The sequence below is a fragment of the Microcebus murinus genome, chromosome 15 (assembly GCF_040939455.1).
Source record: "Microcebus murinus isolate Inina chromosome 15, M.murinus_Inina_mat1.0, whole genome shotgun sequence".
NCBI lineage: Eukaryota > Metazoa > Chordata > Mammalia > Primates > Cheirogaleidae > Microcebus > Microcebus murinus.
Genome location: NC_134118.1, coordinates 43480705 through 43496167, shown reverse-complemented (window position 1 = coordinate 43496167; position 15463 = coordinate 43480705). Strand labels below are relative to the sequence as shown.

Here is a 15463-nt window from a genome sequence, read left to right as displayed (position 1 = left end):
TGTATAGAAATTTAAGTTTAAGAAACAGGGTTTGGGTGGTAATTGCTCCATTTTAAAAACTGCATCAAAACTTGTTTTGTGTTTTTTTAAACAACCTAGCATGTACTTAAAATGGATATAGATGTTTGTTCCAGCTACAAGTGCAATAACAATCTTAGTATAGCAGTGAATCTGGTATGACTCAAAAACTTTTGTTGTTTTAAGCATTTATTAATCCTCTTAGCTGAGAATTTTATCTGTGCCATTCATTCTAGATAGCATGAACTTCTAGGGCTAAGGAATTATGTATCAATTATTGTTAAGCTTTAAGAACTCAAAAGTTAATATGATGAGGCAAATCCTGCATGTAAACTGGGTAGCTGTGGTGGCTCTTTAAAACTCTTTATTTTTTATGACCCTGAAGTCTAGAAAACCTAGACAGGCCCAGGATTAAAACTGAAATCCAGAAATGTACAGGACCTCAGATCTGTCATGAACTTTGATTATTATGGAAAAAACTTCAATTGATTTTTTAGAATCCAGAATCAGATCCCTTTTGCTTAAGTATTAAAGCCTATTCCAGAGGCTTATTCTTGGTGGACATTTCCTAAAATAGACATCACAGGGGTTGATGCTTTTAGGCAAAGTTTAATAAGAACTATAGACTCTCTTAGTGAGTTGATGCCAGGGGCCCTAACAAATGAAATAAATGCAAGGTATTAAACAAACAGCAGAGGCAGCAGCCACTACTCAGCTTTTACAAATTGTTCTCGTGCTGGCATGGAGGCTCCTAGTGCTGCTAGAGTTTGCATTCCCTCCGTCCCCACAAAGGAATACTAATATCTGGATTTTTCTTTAAATGTAAAAATCTTCCATTTTTAAAAGTTAGCAATAAATGCTCTTTTGAAAAAGCACTATGTGGCTCAGTACTGTTCTGGATGAACAAACTGAACAAACTGTAACCACAGTCTTCCTCATGTTCTTTATCTACTTAGCACCTGGGAGTAGAAGAGAAAGTAGGAGCCACATGGCTGGCCAATGCTGCATGGGAGGTGAGGTCGTTTGGGAATGGGGCTTGAGATGCTGATAACAGGTAACAGGCATGAGCACCAGCTCTGGCCAAGAACAGTTTAAAATGCTTTACATGCTGTAGCTCACTTAATTGTCATTAAAACTCTATGAGGTTGACACTATCATTATCATCTTATAAAAGAGGTGCAGTAGCTTGCTCGAGGTTATACAGATATTAAGTGTTGGAGCATGGATTCAAATCCATATCTGGCTCCAGATCTGGGGCTGTTATACCTACTGTAGGGTCTCTTATAAACATAACTTTACAGTTTAAGAAATAAGAAAGTACACAAAGAAGAAGTACACAAAATAACTTGGTTTGCTCTTTCATTTACAGTATTTTACTTGTTTTTCAGAAGCTATTTTATGCATAAAGGAGGATCTCATTGTACTACAGACAAATGTGTACATTAAAAAAATCAGTCTTGTAGCAGTGACAAGATAGAATGTATAGGAATCCTAATGGTTGTCCCCTCCCCTAACTCAGAAAGAAGTAACTCACTAATTTATTTCCTTTCCCAAAAGGCAAAAGGCACTATGAATGTTAACACCAACCTGGATTTTCCGTTTCAACAGAACTTAAAGGCACACCTGTGCCATGTGTGGGTTGAGGCTCTATAGCTGATGGATTGCTCTAGGAATAAATACCAGAAAAATATTAATACCACAATTTTCTAAACTTAAGATACTAAAAAGTGAAATGCTTCAGATTAAAAATATTTTTTTCTAAATTGTTTTTCATTTGGTTGAAATGCACTTTGCAGAGGTTTTTTGCTTTTTCAACAAGTTGCTATTTCATACAAACATCGAAACTTGTATTTGTTTTCCTTGATAGTATTTGGTATTTCAATAGGTGAAATAGTACCCCAAACAGTGACTTATACATATTTCCCCACTGTAATGAATAGGGAAAATGGAAATAAAAATAAAGGGGGTGTGATTTCTGCATCATGTTGACCAGAACCAAATTCTTCTGTATACATAAAGAAAATTCTCTGAATTTTGTCAACTGAGTACTTCATTGACTTTTGAAGATTTTAAAACATTGATCAAGAAAGAAGACAACTTAGTTTGCCATGTATGCCCCAAATAAGGAGATTATTTTCTCCAATATTTATACCTTAAATAAGAGGAATCATCTTATACCAAATCCTTACAAAATTGCTAATACAACAGCAGGCACTCTCAATTACTTTACTTTTATTAAAAAGTATTATTTAGGGAAGATATATTTACATGGTTTAAGGACAATTGATCACAGAATTGTATGATTATAGAAGTCACTTGATAGAAGTGGTTAAAAAAAAAGAGGCAAAGAAATTAAATGTGGATTTACTATCATTCTTATTGTCATGGTCCCAGCATAGCAGTGTTGTTACCCTTCTAAATAAGCCTTTTTATAAGAATCTATAGAGTGGTCATGGTCTCAAGATCACAAAGAGAGATTAAGAATATAAGATGAATGAAAACACAATTATACCAATCTTATGTGACTAGGTACCTCAGATCTAGGATTGTAAATACACACACACGTTGTGTCTGAAATGTAAAGTTATAGTAAAGGTTATATACTTTAGAAAGTTGTGTTATATAGATTTAAAAGTAGCATTAACAATGACAGGAAATCACTGATGCTGAAAATTCATGGGTGGAATTTGAAAAATTTCTTTCTGGAAATGTGAGAATGGAAAAGACCAAAAGTCTTAAACATATGTAAATATATTAAGTATTTTTATATACCAATAAAGTAAATGCTATAAGTAGTAAATACTACAAGTAGAAATCTGACTATTTTCCTTATATCCATCAAAATATACCCAGTAAAGTTGGACTTTGGAGTATCTTTCATTGGGAAAATGGGGGGTAGATTTATATTTAGAGGTTCCCTTAAATTGGGCAAATTAAAAAAAAATTCTGCTAGAGTAACTCAGTGACTTCTATGTGTCCAGTTGAAAAAGATGGAGTTTTATGCAGTTTTGTTTCTCTTTCAGTGTAATTGAACTCAGAAGATTAATCCCCCCCCCCGACTTGAGCTGTTCACATTGGTCCTTAGAGAAAAATTAAAAACTAAATTCTCACCTTCCTCAGTCGGCCAATACAGTAAGAAATTAAGAGGATAGTTCCATCAATAACAGCTATCGCTGCTAAAATAATGAGTATTATCACTATGGGAGAAAAAGAGAGCATTAGAAAAGTGTACAATAAACTACCACATGTCAATTGAAAAATAAAACAGGTAAAATCAAACTCAGGCCCTTTTATAGAAAATACATCAATAAACTTTTTTGTGTATTTCATCTTTTAAAAAAAAGGAGTGTTTCACAGTAACTATGTGGGAAACAGAATCATAACGCCAGGGTTCCAATTCCAAGTCCAGTGTTCTTGACAGGTGTAATCATGGATAACAGCTGAGTGAACATGTTACCAGGATATGGGAAAAAACACAAACTCATTCATGGTTTGGACGTTATGAGAAAAAATAATGTCTTAATGTATAGAAGGAAAGATCATAGAATGGTTAGTTTGGGAAAAAACTGGTCTGAACAGTTTACAAATGAGGAAAAGAAAACCTAATGCTGTTAAGTCAGCCGAGGTCAGACAACTAGTTTAAAGTAGAATTATAACTATAATCCAGGTTACTTGTATTCGAAGCTTGTATTCCTCACTCAGTACCCTTATCCATAGTCTCTAATACAGCAACTAAAAATAATATATAAAATAATATATAAATAATATATATTATATTTATATTATATAAAAATAATTATTATATAAAAATATTATATATAATATTTTAAAAAAATATTATATAAAAATAAAAATGTTTTTCAAATCTTTTACATGTTGGGAATGAAACAATTAAAAGCCATTAAGCTAGAGGTACTTTCCATATTGATAACGCCGTTGTGCTTCCAGATGAAGTAAATAGAACGGGAAGCTAGACAGATAGATAAAATGGCCCATATTAATATTTGGCTAATTTATATATTTAGAAGCCTATGAAAAAGTAAAAGCAGTTTTCCTCCTGCTGGTGTTGCTCAGCCTTCCTGGCCTCTTAGCTTTAATTTAGGAGAGAGTGATTAGCTTTTATAATTCCTCTTTTCTTGTGTGAAAGATGGGTACAGGCCACGTGTGAAGGGACAGTTAGAAGTGCAGGTTGGTAAATGAGCACATGCATTGACTAAAGGCAGATCTGTAGCAACACCTAAGCAAAGGGGGCGTGATGTCACTTCAGCAGAGGTTGTGAGGAGAGCCCCACCGTGGTGGCATAGGGCCAAACATGAATCAGGACTGAGACATGAATGGTCTGTCATATTCAGACCATTCTCGATTAATCATTTATTTTTGATATGATACCAATTATATAGATGATTTTAAGCACCTTGCTTTCTTTACAGTAGGAAAGAAAGAAGTTGAATTGTTTTATAAGCACTTAAGAGACTTCTCAATTACCCATGGTTGGTTAGCAAGCTAAAAATTCTGGAGAAAAACTATCAACAAATTATATATTGCTATTTCCAACGTGTTTACAAATATGATAAATGCCTCTTTTGATTTTAAGAAGAATATTTCTTTTGCTTGTACAATTTTGTGGGACTAAAGTTAACAGCATATGCTCCTCTGTTTTAAAATTGGCACTTATTTTCTTAGGCATTTGAAACCAGCAATACCTAATTTAAAATGAAATTGGCTATCATTTCACGTCAAATATTAACATACCTGGCTCCGAGAAAGCATGGGCAATTTGTTTTCTTGGTTCTAAAAAGCAAAATTTCAAAATAAGTCAAAGTTGAATTAAATTGTTTAGGAGTTTATTTTTCTTAATCATATTTTGAGAGTTATTGGTTAACTTTAGACCTTTAGCTGGTAAAATCTATGAGGTAATGTTTCGTGTCAGTCTTACCATTAGTAATTCCAGTATCTACTTTTAACTACCCAACAAATATTCATGGGTGAGAAATTAGCAAACTGTCTCCTAAACTGAGGAGAAAGTTATGAGAAAGTATTGAAAAATCTACCTACAGACTTCAAGAAGCAATGCATTTTGTATACATATAAAAATGGCGAGAAGAAAGGAGACATACATTAATCTGTCACTCCACACAGGTACCAAGCCAACCCAAAGACGGGTCGTGTAGCTCTCAATTTTCCAGATTTGTGCCACAGCCACTGTCTCAATTCAAACTCTTATTTTGTCTCAGTTGAGCTTTGGCCAATGTCCCTCTGGATTTTCTGTCGGTAGAAATTTCCAGCACAGTTGCCTTTTACTCTCGCTAACTTCCCCCCATCAATCCTCATCTTACAGTTCTTTCTCTGTCGTCTCCACATGCCACTGCACATCATGAAGCCCTCTTACTATTGGAGCCACACACTTTTCATGAATTTAATTATTACGAATAACATATTACACCATATTATATACCATGTGGTCAAGGATTTGGTCATAGTTTTTTCCCATATCCTAGGAGTCACATATAAAGGTTAATTGGGGCTTGTCGTACTTTGTGGCAGTCAATACTTGTGGCTGGTATATGATCTTTGGAGTAAAGCAGTTGGGGTTTCAGTAATGCCTCTTACTAGTTGTATGGCCTTGGACAAGTTACTTAATTCCTCTGTGCTTTGGTATTCTTTTGGGCAAAATGAGAAGTATAATGCCTATGTCTTTAAATTCCTATGAAGATAAAACTAGATAATGCATGAAACACTTAGTGCAGTGCCCCATCATGCTAATCATTATTTATGGGATAGAAAGCATGTAGCACTGTGTGTGTCTTTAGTTGGCCCTTAAATGCTTTCTTGTTTGGGACCTTGATGTTGGCTTGATGTTGGAGTCACCTGAAAATGAGATTGTTTAATTAGACTCTGATGTCTAAAAATGAGTTCTACGCACTTAGCTTAATTATCCTCCTCTGGTTTCTGTTCTTTTAAAAATGCATTGCTTCCATTTATCTCAGCACATTTTCTCAGTATTTCTATTAGCTTATGACCCTGTGGCCACTCTAAGTCTTCTCTCAGGCTTTATTTTAAATCTGGAATATCCTACCTAAACTCCACCTACAAAAGACTCTTTTTTTCCTCTTTTAACCAGCTCTTGTAAATACAGTCAAATCACAATAATGACCCCAGAGCAACTATTTTAAAATAAGAACAGATCTGTTTTCCCTTTTGGGAGGGACTGGTTTGTATGCCAGTAGATTCTGCAGTTTTCATTTTAGCACTAGGAGTGCTTGTGGTGGGTATTGTTTGGAAATCTCTCTATAAAACAGAAGTTGAGAAAGGGATCAAGAATGAGGGGCCTGGCCGGGCGCTGTGGCTCACGCCTGTAATCCTAGCTCTTGGGAGGCCGAGGCGGGCGGATTGCTCAAGGTCAGGAGTTCAAAACCAGCCTGAGCAAGAGCGAGACCCCGTCTCTACTATAAACAGAAAGAAATTAATTGGCCAACTGATATATATATATAAAAAAAAAAAATTAGCCGGGCATGGTGGCACATGCCTGTAGTCCCAGCTACTCGGGAGGCTGAGGCAGAAGGATCGCTTGAGCCCAGGAGTTTGAGGTTGCTGTGAGCTAGGCAGACGCCACGGCACTCACTCTAGCCTGGACAACAAAAGTGAGACTCTGTCTCAAAAAAAAAAAAAAAAAAAAAAAAAAAAAAAGAATGAGGGGCCTGAATAGACCCTAAAGCACATCACGAAAGACAAATTTCTCCCGTGTCCCTTCCAGTGGCAGCTCAAGGATTTTTTCTTCTCCCTTGAAAACGAATGAGAGGGTGAATGCCCCTTGGCCGCTCTTATCTAGGCACCCAGCTTTGCTGATAGTTGTCATTTATTAGGCACCAAGTATGTGTCAGGCTCTGAACCAAGCACTTTTATAAACTTCTTATTTAATCTCTAGAGAACTGCCGTCAGATAAGTGCTGCATTATTGGCTCCATTTTAAGATGAAGCGGATAGAAGTCCTGCAGAGCAAGTCACCCAGGGTCAGTCACTAGTGCAGGGCTGAGCCCAGCTGGGTTAGGGCTCATGTCCTCCTTGCCATTGCGCTATTGGACCCTCTTTATCTGGCCCACGGTTTGATGGCGATATTCATCATTTCTGTGCTTTGCTATGTGGTTTTACTTTTTTAACTCATAGAATTATTTCTGTGAGATATTCCAGGGGTAAGAATTCCTCCGGAGTAGAGACTGTGTCTACCTTGCTCCCATTTCTCAGTGTTTGTTACAGTATACCTGCAGGGACAGGTTGCAGTAAGTAAGGTTGAATCACAATGATTCCAGAGCAATTACTTAAAAATAAGAACGAACCTCTTCTCTGTTTCGGGAGGGTTTCGTTTGTGGGAACAGGAGGTCCTGTAGCTTTCATTGCAGGAGTGATTGACGGAGGGTGGTCGGCTGTATAAAGCAGAAATTGAAAAATAGATCCACACATCTATAGTGAACTTATCTTTGACAAAGTTGCCAAGAATATACAGTGGGGAAAGGACAGTCTCTTCAATACATGTAGCTGGGAAAACCAGATACCCATATGAAGAAGAATGAAACTAGACTCTTATTTCTTTTCATATACAAAAAATCAAACCAAAATGGATTAAAGAATTAAATCTAAGATCTGAAACCATGAAACTTCTAAAAGAAAACATGGGATAAATGCTTGGCACATTGATCTTGGCAAGGGCTTCTCAAGTTAACACTCCCAAAGCACAGGCAACCAAAGCAAAATTGGACAAATGGGATCACCTCAAGCTAAAAAGCTTTTGCACGGCAAAGGAAGCAACCAACAAAGGGAAGAGATGACTCATGGGATAGGAGAAAATATTTACAAACTACCCATCTGACAAGGTATTAAAAACTAGAATATAGAAGGAGCTCCAACAGCTCAATAGAGAAAAAAATAAAATAATTCTATTTAAAAATGGGCAAATGATCTGAATAGACATTTATCAAAAGAAGACATACAAATGGCCAACAGGAATATGAAAAAATGATCAACATCATTAGTCATCAGAGAAATGCAAATCAAAACTACATCTTGCCACAGTTAAAATGGCCTTTATCAAAACACAGGCAATAATAAAAACTGGCGAGGATGCAGAGAAAGGGGAACCCTCACACTCTGGTTGGTGGGAATGTAAATTAATGCAACCACTATAGAGAACAGTATGGAGGTTCCTCAAAAAACTAAAAATAGGACTACCATATGACCCAGCAATCCCACTGCTGGGTATATATCCAAAGGAAAGGAAATCAGTATATTGAAAAGACATCTGCACTCCTGCGTGTATTGGAGCACTATTCACAATCACCAAGATTTGGAATCAACCTAAGTGTCCATCAATGGATGAATGGATAAAGAAATTGCAGTACATATAAACAATGTAATATTATATAGCCATAAATAATAATGAAATCCTGTCATTTGCAACAATGTGGCTGGAACTGGAGAACATTATGTTAAGTGAAATAAGCCAAGCACACAAAGGCAAATCTCCCATGTTCTTATGTACATGTGGGAGCTAAATATTAAAAACAATTGATCTCATGGAGACAGAGAGCAGAATGAGGGTTACCAGAGGCTGAGAACAGTAGTGGGGGGAGGGGGATAGAGCGGGGATGGTTCATGGGTGCAAAAATATAGTTAGATAGTCAGATAGAATGAACATTATTTGATGGCACAATAAAGTCACTGTAATCAACAATAAGTTAGGGTATACTTTAAAATAACGAAAAGAGTGGAATTGGAATGTTGCTAATACAAAGAAGTTATGAATGCCTGAGGTGATAGATACTCCACTTGCCCTGATTTGATTGATACACATTGTATGCCTGTTTTGAAACATCACACCCTAGAAATACATACAACTATTATGTACTGATAATAATTAAACATTTGAAAATTAAAAAAAAATAGAAGTTGGGAAAGTGATTAAGAATGAGGTGAGGGACCCTAAAGTATATCATGAAACATGAATTTCTCCCACATTCCTCCCAGTGACGGCTCTAGAATTTCTACATAGCAAGGGCATACAGATAAGGAAAGCATGCTTTAGCTTTCTCATCTGTAAAATGATAATATCTGCCTCAAAATGTCACTGTGAGAACTAAAATAGTTTAAAGTGTGTGTGTGAGTGTGATGTGAATGTGTGTGTGTGTTGATATAGTACTTGGCACGTAATGAGAATTACATACATGTTGGCTATTATTGTTATCATTCTTATAAAGGGGTAACTTGGAGCTGCATTTGGGAAATTGTCTGTGTTGAACAAAGGTGGAAACTCATAATGATTATGCAAAATGAAAGTTTGTGCCTATACCTCACTGTCTCCATCTCCTAGGTACAATTATGTTTCTCCATTAAAAATAAAAATAAAATACTATTAAATTCAATATTTTCTGAGCGTAAGAGAGGAGAGTCAATTCTAAGGTTCCCCACCCATACTTCTTTTCTTTCTTTCAAAAGTAGGTCAGAGTTGCAATGGAATTGTAGGGAAAGCTGGCTCCAGCCTAAGATACTGGCTGAAGAGCTAGATAATCAAATGATAAAACCAGTTCTAGGTCATGGCTATTCTCTAGCATAAACATACATGCACAGAGACATGAAAACAATGTGCATTATCACAATCCTCTTAAAATCTCATTAAATGAATTATTCTTATTAAAATCTCATTAAATGAATTATTCTTATTACTAAGCAATATTTTATTTTAAAATAAATTTAATAGATTGTAAGTGTATAAATTACTTTATAAAGTTCTATAAATTAAACAAGATTTTTTGTTGCAAAAGTAATATAGATTCATTGCAGAGCAAGAAGGCACAAAGAACAATGTAAAATTCATCTACTGTCAAACTACCCAGAGTTAAACACTTGGCATATTTTGCTATACAGACATCTGGATTTTTATTAAATAGTTGTTATATCTGAATATGGGATCATGGTATTTAAATATGTATGACTATATATATAGTGTTTAGAAGTCTGAATTTCTATTTAATAAGCCACAGACATCCCTATGTTTTCAAATGCTCTTTTATGACAAGATTTTTAAAGGCTACATAGTATTCTACTGTATGAACGTACTGTGGTTGATATATATTAATCTCTTACTTTGAGCATTCATATTACTTTCATTCTTCTGAGAAAAAGTGAAAAAAATCACATGAAACTTAATGAGTGAAAGTTTTAGAAAGATTAACTGAGGCCATCTGGCAATTTCGGCAGTGACTGCAAATGTGTATCTTCCTCCAGGCTTCCAAACTGTCCAGCAGAACATTAGGGACTCCATGAGTCAGAACTCCATGGGGTTCCGTTAGGGAGGTGTGTTCAGTCCCTTTTCTTTGTGTGCATGATCCAGCCCTGCCTGCCTCCCGCCTTCATTGCTTACCACTCCGCCCTTCCCTCTCCGGCCTCCAGTCCCTCTGGACATCTCTGGGTTCCTCAAATGCACCATACCCTTTTCCATGTACTAACTTATGGCAGCTCTTTCCTTCATTTGAAATCTTTTTCTCCCTATCTTTGCCTAGCTATCTGCATTTCAAGTCTCAATTCAATGCCCCTTCCTTTGGGAGGGCTTTCTTGACCTCCTCTAATTACATTTAGACTAAAAAGCTCCTTGAAATCTCCAATGCTTAGCCTAGTGTTATAAAGGCTCAGTGAAACCTTATGATTGTTTAGAATCTAGATATTCATTCCTTAGGCCTTGATGCTTACTGGGGGCCTTGGTGTTTATTAATTTGTTCATTCATTTACAAAAGAGTTTTTTTTTTTTTGCATGTCTACTATGGGCTGTGTTTTAGAAATAGAATGGTAAATAGTTCATGGTCTTTCCTCTCAAGGGAATTCCAATTCAGTAACGAAAGATGCATATTTATTCTAAGAATAATAAAGTACTCTAGGCGATGGTAGAAGTGAGGGCACAAAGGAGACAGTGATCAATTTCATTTGTTGGAGGAGGTGGTGGAAAGACCTCATGGAAGTGTCCTTTGAATGTATCTTGAAAGGAGTCTAGGATTTTACCCAGCAGGCTATGTGGACATTTACTTCCAGAGTCAACAGTGTCAGCAATGCTCTGCAATTTGAGATACCATTGCAAGCTGGGGGAACGGCAAGTTATCTATGAGGCTGCAGCATGAGATGTGAGAAGGAGACGAGTACAGAAATGGATGCACAGCAGGCTGGAGAGGGAGTGAAGCACCCAATGTTGTGGGCCATGCTGTGGAATTTGGACTTTATTCTTAAGACAGTGGCAAGTCAATAAAGGGTTTGAACCAGATTTTCATTTGGGGAACATCACTGTCAATAGTGCGGAGGATGATGTGGTATCAAGAGCGTGCTCAGAGCTCTGCATTAGAGGGTTCGATCTTGTGTTCAACAGTGGCCGAGACAAGCAGACCCTTTGCAAACAAGCCATTCCTCCTCACATAGGATCCATATCACTTCTTGACTTTGCTTTTGGTGGAGAAGGCCAGTAGATCGAGGCCTTAAACGGACAGAAAATTATAGCAGGATGTCAAAATAATATGGTGAAGGACCAGCAACAGGATCTCAACAGCTCTTAAAACTGTCACTTTAAGGCTTTTAATTTTAAACAAAGTCAGAAAAGGTGAAAAAAAATTTAATTTGTAAGCTAAGAATGGGTAGCTTTTTCGTAGCAAAATGAAAAAGTGCTTAGGGAGAGAGTTCATTAAAATAAGTTCTGAATTTTATCAAAACTATTTTAACCCTCTAACAAATAGGTAGATGTCTTTCTCCTTCAATAGCTATTGCTCACAGGGAGGGAGCATTTAGTGGAAATTTTGTTCTGAAGGAGAGGCTGAAGCCACAGAGATGGAAACTTGTACCCAAGTTTACCGAGGAGGACCCAGACCCTGACATTGGCTTTAGAATTTGCTCTAAGTTCGACCACAGTGCCTGCCTCTCTTTCCAACCAGATCTCCACACCTCTACTCTTGCTTTCCCCAAAGCTCTAAACTGTTGTTAGAACTTGGGAATCTCTAAAATTGAAGACAACAGATTGCTTAGAGGAACAAAGTCCTTTAGGCAAATACCAAACATTGTACACACTTTATATAAGTCCCAGCTAAGCACATCATGTTTTATTCGTACCCTTACAAAAACTGATTGGTGACCAAATTGATTTGACACTGAAGTTTGCTACTTATGTAATTAATTCTGGCTTAGTTCTCCAAATTTTCTTGCTTTGATACAATTTCTCATTATAGTCACCCAAGTCAACACAGTAAGGAAATAAATACTTAAATCCCCTAAAATCAATTTGGTGGAAAGTGCTTGTTACATCATTTCCTCAACAATCTAATAATGGTAGTTGACCTATAAAATGATCCCTGTCATAGTTATTCTTCCATTTCCAAGATGACCTTGGAAAGCATTTCAATTGGAATTAATACCTGTGCTTGTTTAGTGATAAGAGGAGGTCACAGAGACTTGTTATTGAAAGTCCATAGTTTACAAAACAGTGTCAGCTTGACAGAACAATAGTTCCAATCAGAAAAAATAAGCTTTTATATTTTCTACTATTTAATTAAATTTTAGAGATTTTTTTGTTATTCCCGGATAGATTTACATGGGGCAATTTAAAGAATTTCATCAATAGCTTCAGATTAAATAAACCAGCATCTGATTGAAAAAAATACCACTTACCTGAAAGGAGAAACAAAAGCAACATCTCTTTATACATCCTCAGATGCTTAATCTACTTTCAAAATTCAAGGTAACGAAGCCAAATTCCTCCAATATGTTCCCCCACCAGCCCCCAAGAATGTTCAAATACTACACTTCTCAGCAACAGCCCACCTGTCTACTTGGCTCTTCCTAGTTCCTAAAACCCTAACCAGCTAATAGACATCTGTGGAGTTAATTCTGCAAAGCTGCAAAATATCTGTGAACAAGTAGATTTTAAACAGAGCTTTTTACTATAGCATCTTTAATTCAGTAAACTTGTAGAAAGCATCCAAGCAAATTTGTAACCATTAAACAGCAAACATTAGTTTGACTAAATACCTTTTAGGGTCTAGATTATGAGAAGGGTCTTTCACTGACTATTTGTACCTCTTTGTGCCCCAGGCCCCTAGCTTTCTGAAGCTAAGTGAGCTTTCGAAAATCTACTTTCATTGTTCCTAGACTGGCAGTTTAAATATTGTCCTGTTGAATTCAGAACATACATTTAAGCTAGAAAGCCCACCTGCAGAACATCTAATCCAACTTCCTGACTTTACAGATAAGAAATTTGGTATCAAAAAATTAAGTGATTAGCTCAGATGAACACAGCTGGTCAGGAACAGAGTCAAAACTTAATTCTGCTGACTCCAGCTATTGGTCCCATCTCCCAGATCTCACTGCCTGGGTGAGATCTTGTCAGCAAGATTTCTTTGATGTTTTAGCACATTAGTCAGTGAGCACTGGGGTGCATTGTACCTAAAAAAAGGACAAGTAAATTCCTTGAGATTCCTGAACCTCCCAAGCTAGAATTTTGATAGTCATCATGTAGTCTTCATTTTGATGATGTTTTTCCACACTCATTGATTACACTGCTTAGATTATATCTCTTAGCTTTCAGTGTCCTCATGCTACAGCTACTAAAAGAAATTGTGTTTTGCTCTAGCAATGATGACACAAGAGTCCTTTTCCACCCTTCTAGCAGGAACACATCCAGAACTATAACTGAAAAATTCCACCTCTCTCTCCAAGTGAAGCCTACTTACCTTGAGGTATTATGGAAGACATGTCCAGCATCTGGCCACCCAGGTGCAGATGGGGCTTGTGTCAACGCTGCACATTTCCTTAGCTGCCCTGGGCTCGGAAAAACTTACTCTCCAGCCCTTACCCCATGCCTAAAAGCACATTAATTACCGGCTGAGCCTTGAAGGATGGCTAGAGTTAGGTGAGGATGCAGAGGATGGGAAATTAAGGTAAAGAGATAGCATGGGCTGAACTATGGAGAGAGGAGAGTATAATGTGCATTCATGTGGAGGCTGAGGGCAGCTAGCAGGCAAAGGTTGGCAAACCTCTTAGGTTAAAAAAAGTTTGATGTCCAGGTGGCAAATTAGTGCTATATAAAATAGAAAGGTAGATCTTGTTACATTACTAAGGCCTCAAACTCCTAGTTTAAATTTTTTTTTCTAGTTCCCAGGCACTGAAGTGGCATTTGGTGTGATACTTTGTACAGAGTCTATATTGGTGACCTGAACAAAAGTGTATAATTTAGATTTGGAAAGGTGGAATGAATTGTTGTACCTCTTAGAAAATTAAATATTCAAAATTTGCATGGTCACATCCTCCCACAATTTACACTTGCATAACACCTGACGTGCTCTAGAACATTTCACCTTTCTTGTCTCTTATCCTCACTGTTCTGAAATCATAGATACTCAGAAAACTTTACCAGCCTATGATGGCTGCGTGTTGAGCGAGGGAGAATGAAAGAATCTTCCACTTTTTCCATTGCACCAAGGAAGTGGGGTGACCTGTGGGCCCAGAACATGCTAGGAATACAACTAGGAATAGAGATCCAGTCTCCTACCTCTCTGCTATATGTTCTATTCACTAGAGCACATGGCTCTCTCAGTTGACGTTTCTAGCATGAAATGTTATTACAAACAAAAGTAAAGTGCAATGTTGGGCAAATACCCTGCAGTTTTGCTGGGCGCCAAAACATTCAGTAGCTGAGCTCCTGTCACAATGTGATAAAGTCAGCTCGTGCAGCCACTGGTGTAGGTTTGGGTTCCCTCCTGACTTGCAGCTGACAGAAGTCTTATCTTCCATAAGCAAACTTCTACAAGGACACACCCTGCATATGAAATGCCCTAAATAGTTTCCAAGTCAGAAAACTAAATTTTCTAAGTGCTACAGCTTTTTGGTGTTGGGATGACCACAAAAACCAATTAATAAATTTATTTGTGGAAGTTATACACAGCTAATTTGTGGTAAAACTAGGACACAAATGCATATCCACTGACTTCCAACTCCATGTCTTTTCTGTCAGACCCCATTGTCTTATACAGATTGAATGTGTAAGTGGAAATCTTGCCTGTGCCAAAAGATATTTGAAGATGACAATTGCCATGAAGCAGTATTTTAAGGAAACTATTCCATTTTGCTCTTTAACCAAAAGATTGATAAGCTCAATCTGGGTCAAGTTGTAATAATTTAGTTAGATGCCCATACTGTTGGTTTTCATTCATTTTTTTTTTTTTTTTTTTGAGACAGAGTCTCACTTTGTTGTCCAGGCTAGAGTGAGTGCCGTGGCGTCAGCCTAGCTCACAGCAACTTCAAACTCCTGGGCTTGAGTGATCCTTCTGCCTCAGCCTCCCGAGTAGCTGGGACTACAGGCATGTGCCACCATGCCCGGCTAATTTTTTATATATATATCAGTTGGCCAATTAATTTCTTTCTATTTATAG

General features: G+C 37.1%; 1 protein-coding gene across 1 annotated transcript in view; it reads right to left on the bottom strand.

Moving 5' to 3' along the window:
* GYPA (glycophorin A (MNS blood group)) overlaps positions 1-15463 on the bottom strand; it is a 56303-nt gene that overhangs the window by 1930 nt on the left and 38910 nt on the right. Inside the window, exons 4-7 of the mRNA XM_012783802.2 lie at positions 7352-7438; positions 4771-4809; positions 3130-3215; positions 1606-1684 (exon numbers count right to left, since the gene is read on the bottom strand). Coding sequence (XP_012639256.2) covers positions 1606-1684; positions 3130-3215; positions 4771-4809; positions 7352-7438 — 291 coding nt within the window. The remainder of the gene's footprint in view (positions 1-1605; positions 1685-3129; positions 3216-4770; positions 4810-7351; positions 7439-15463) is intronic.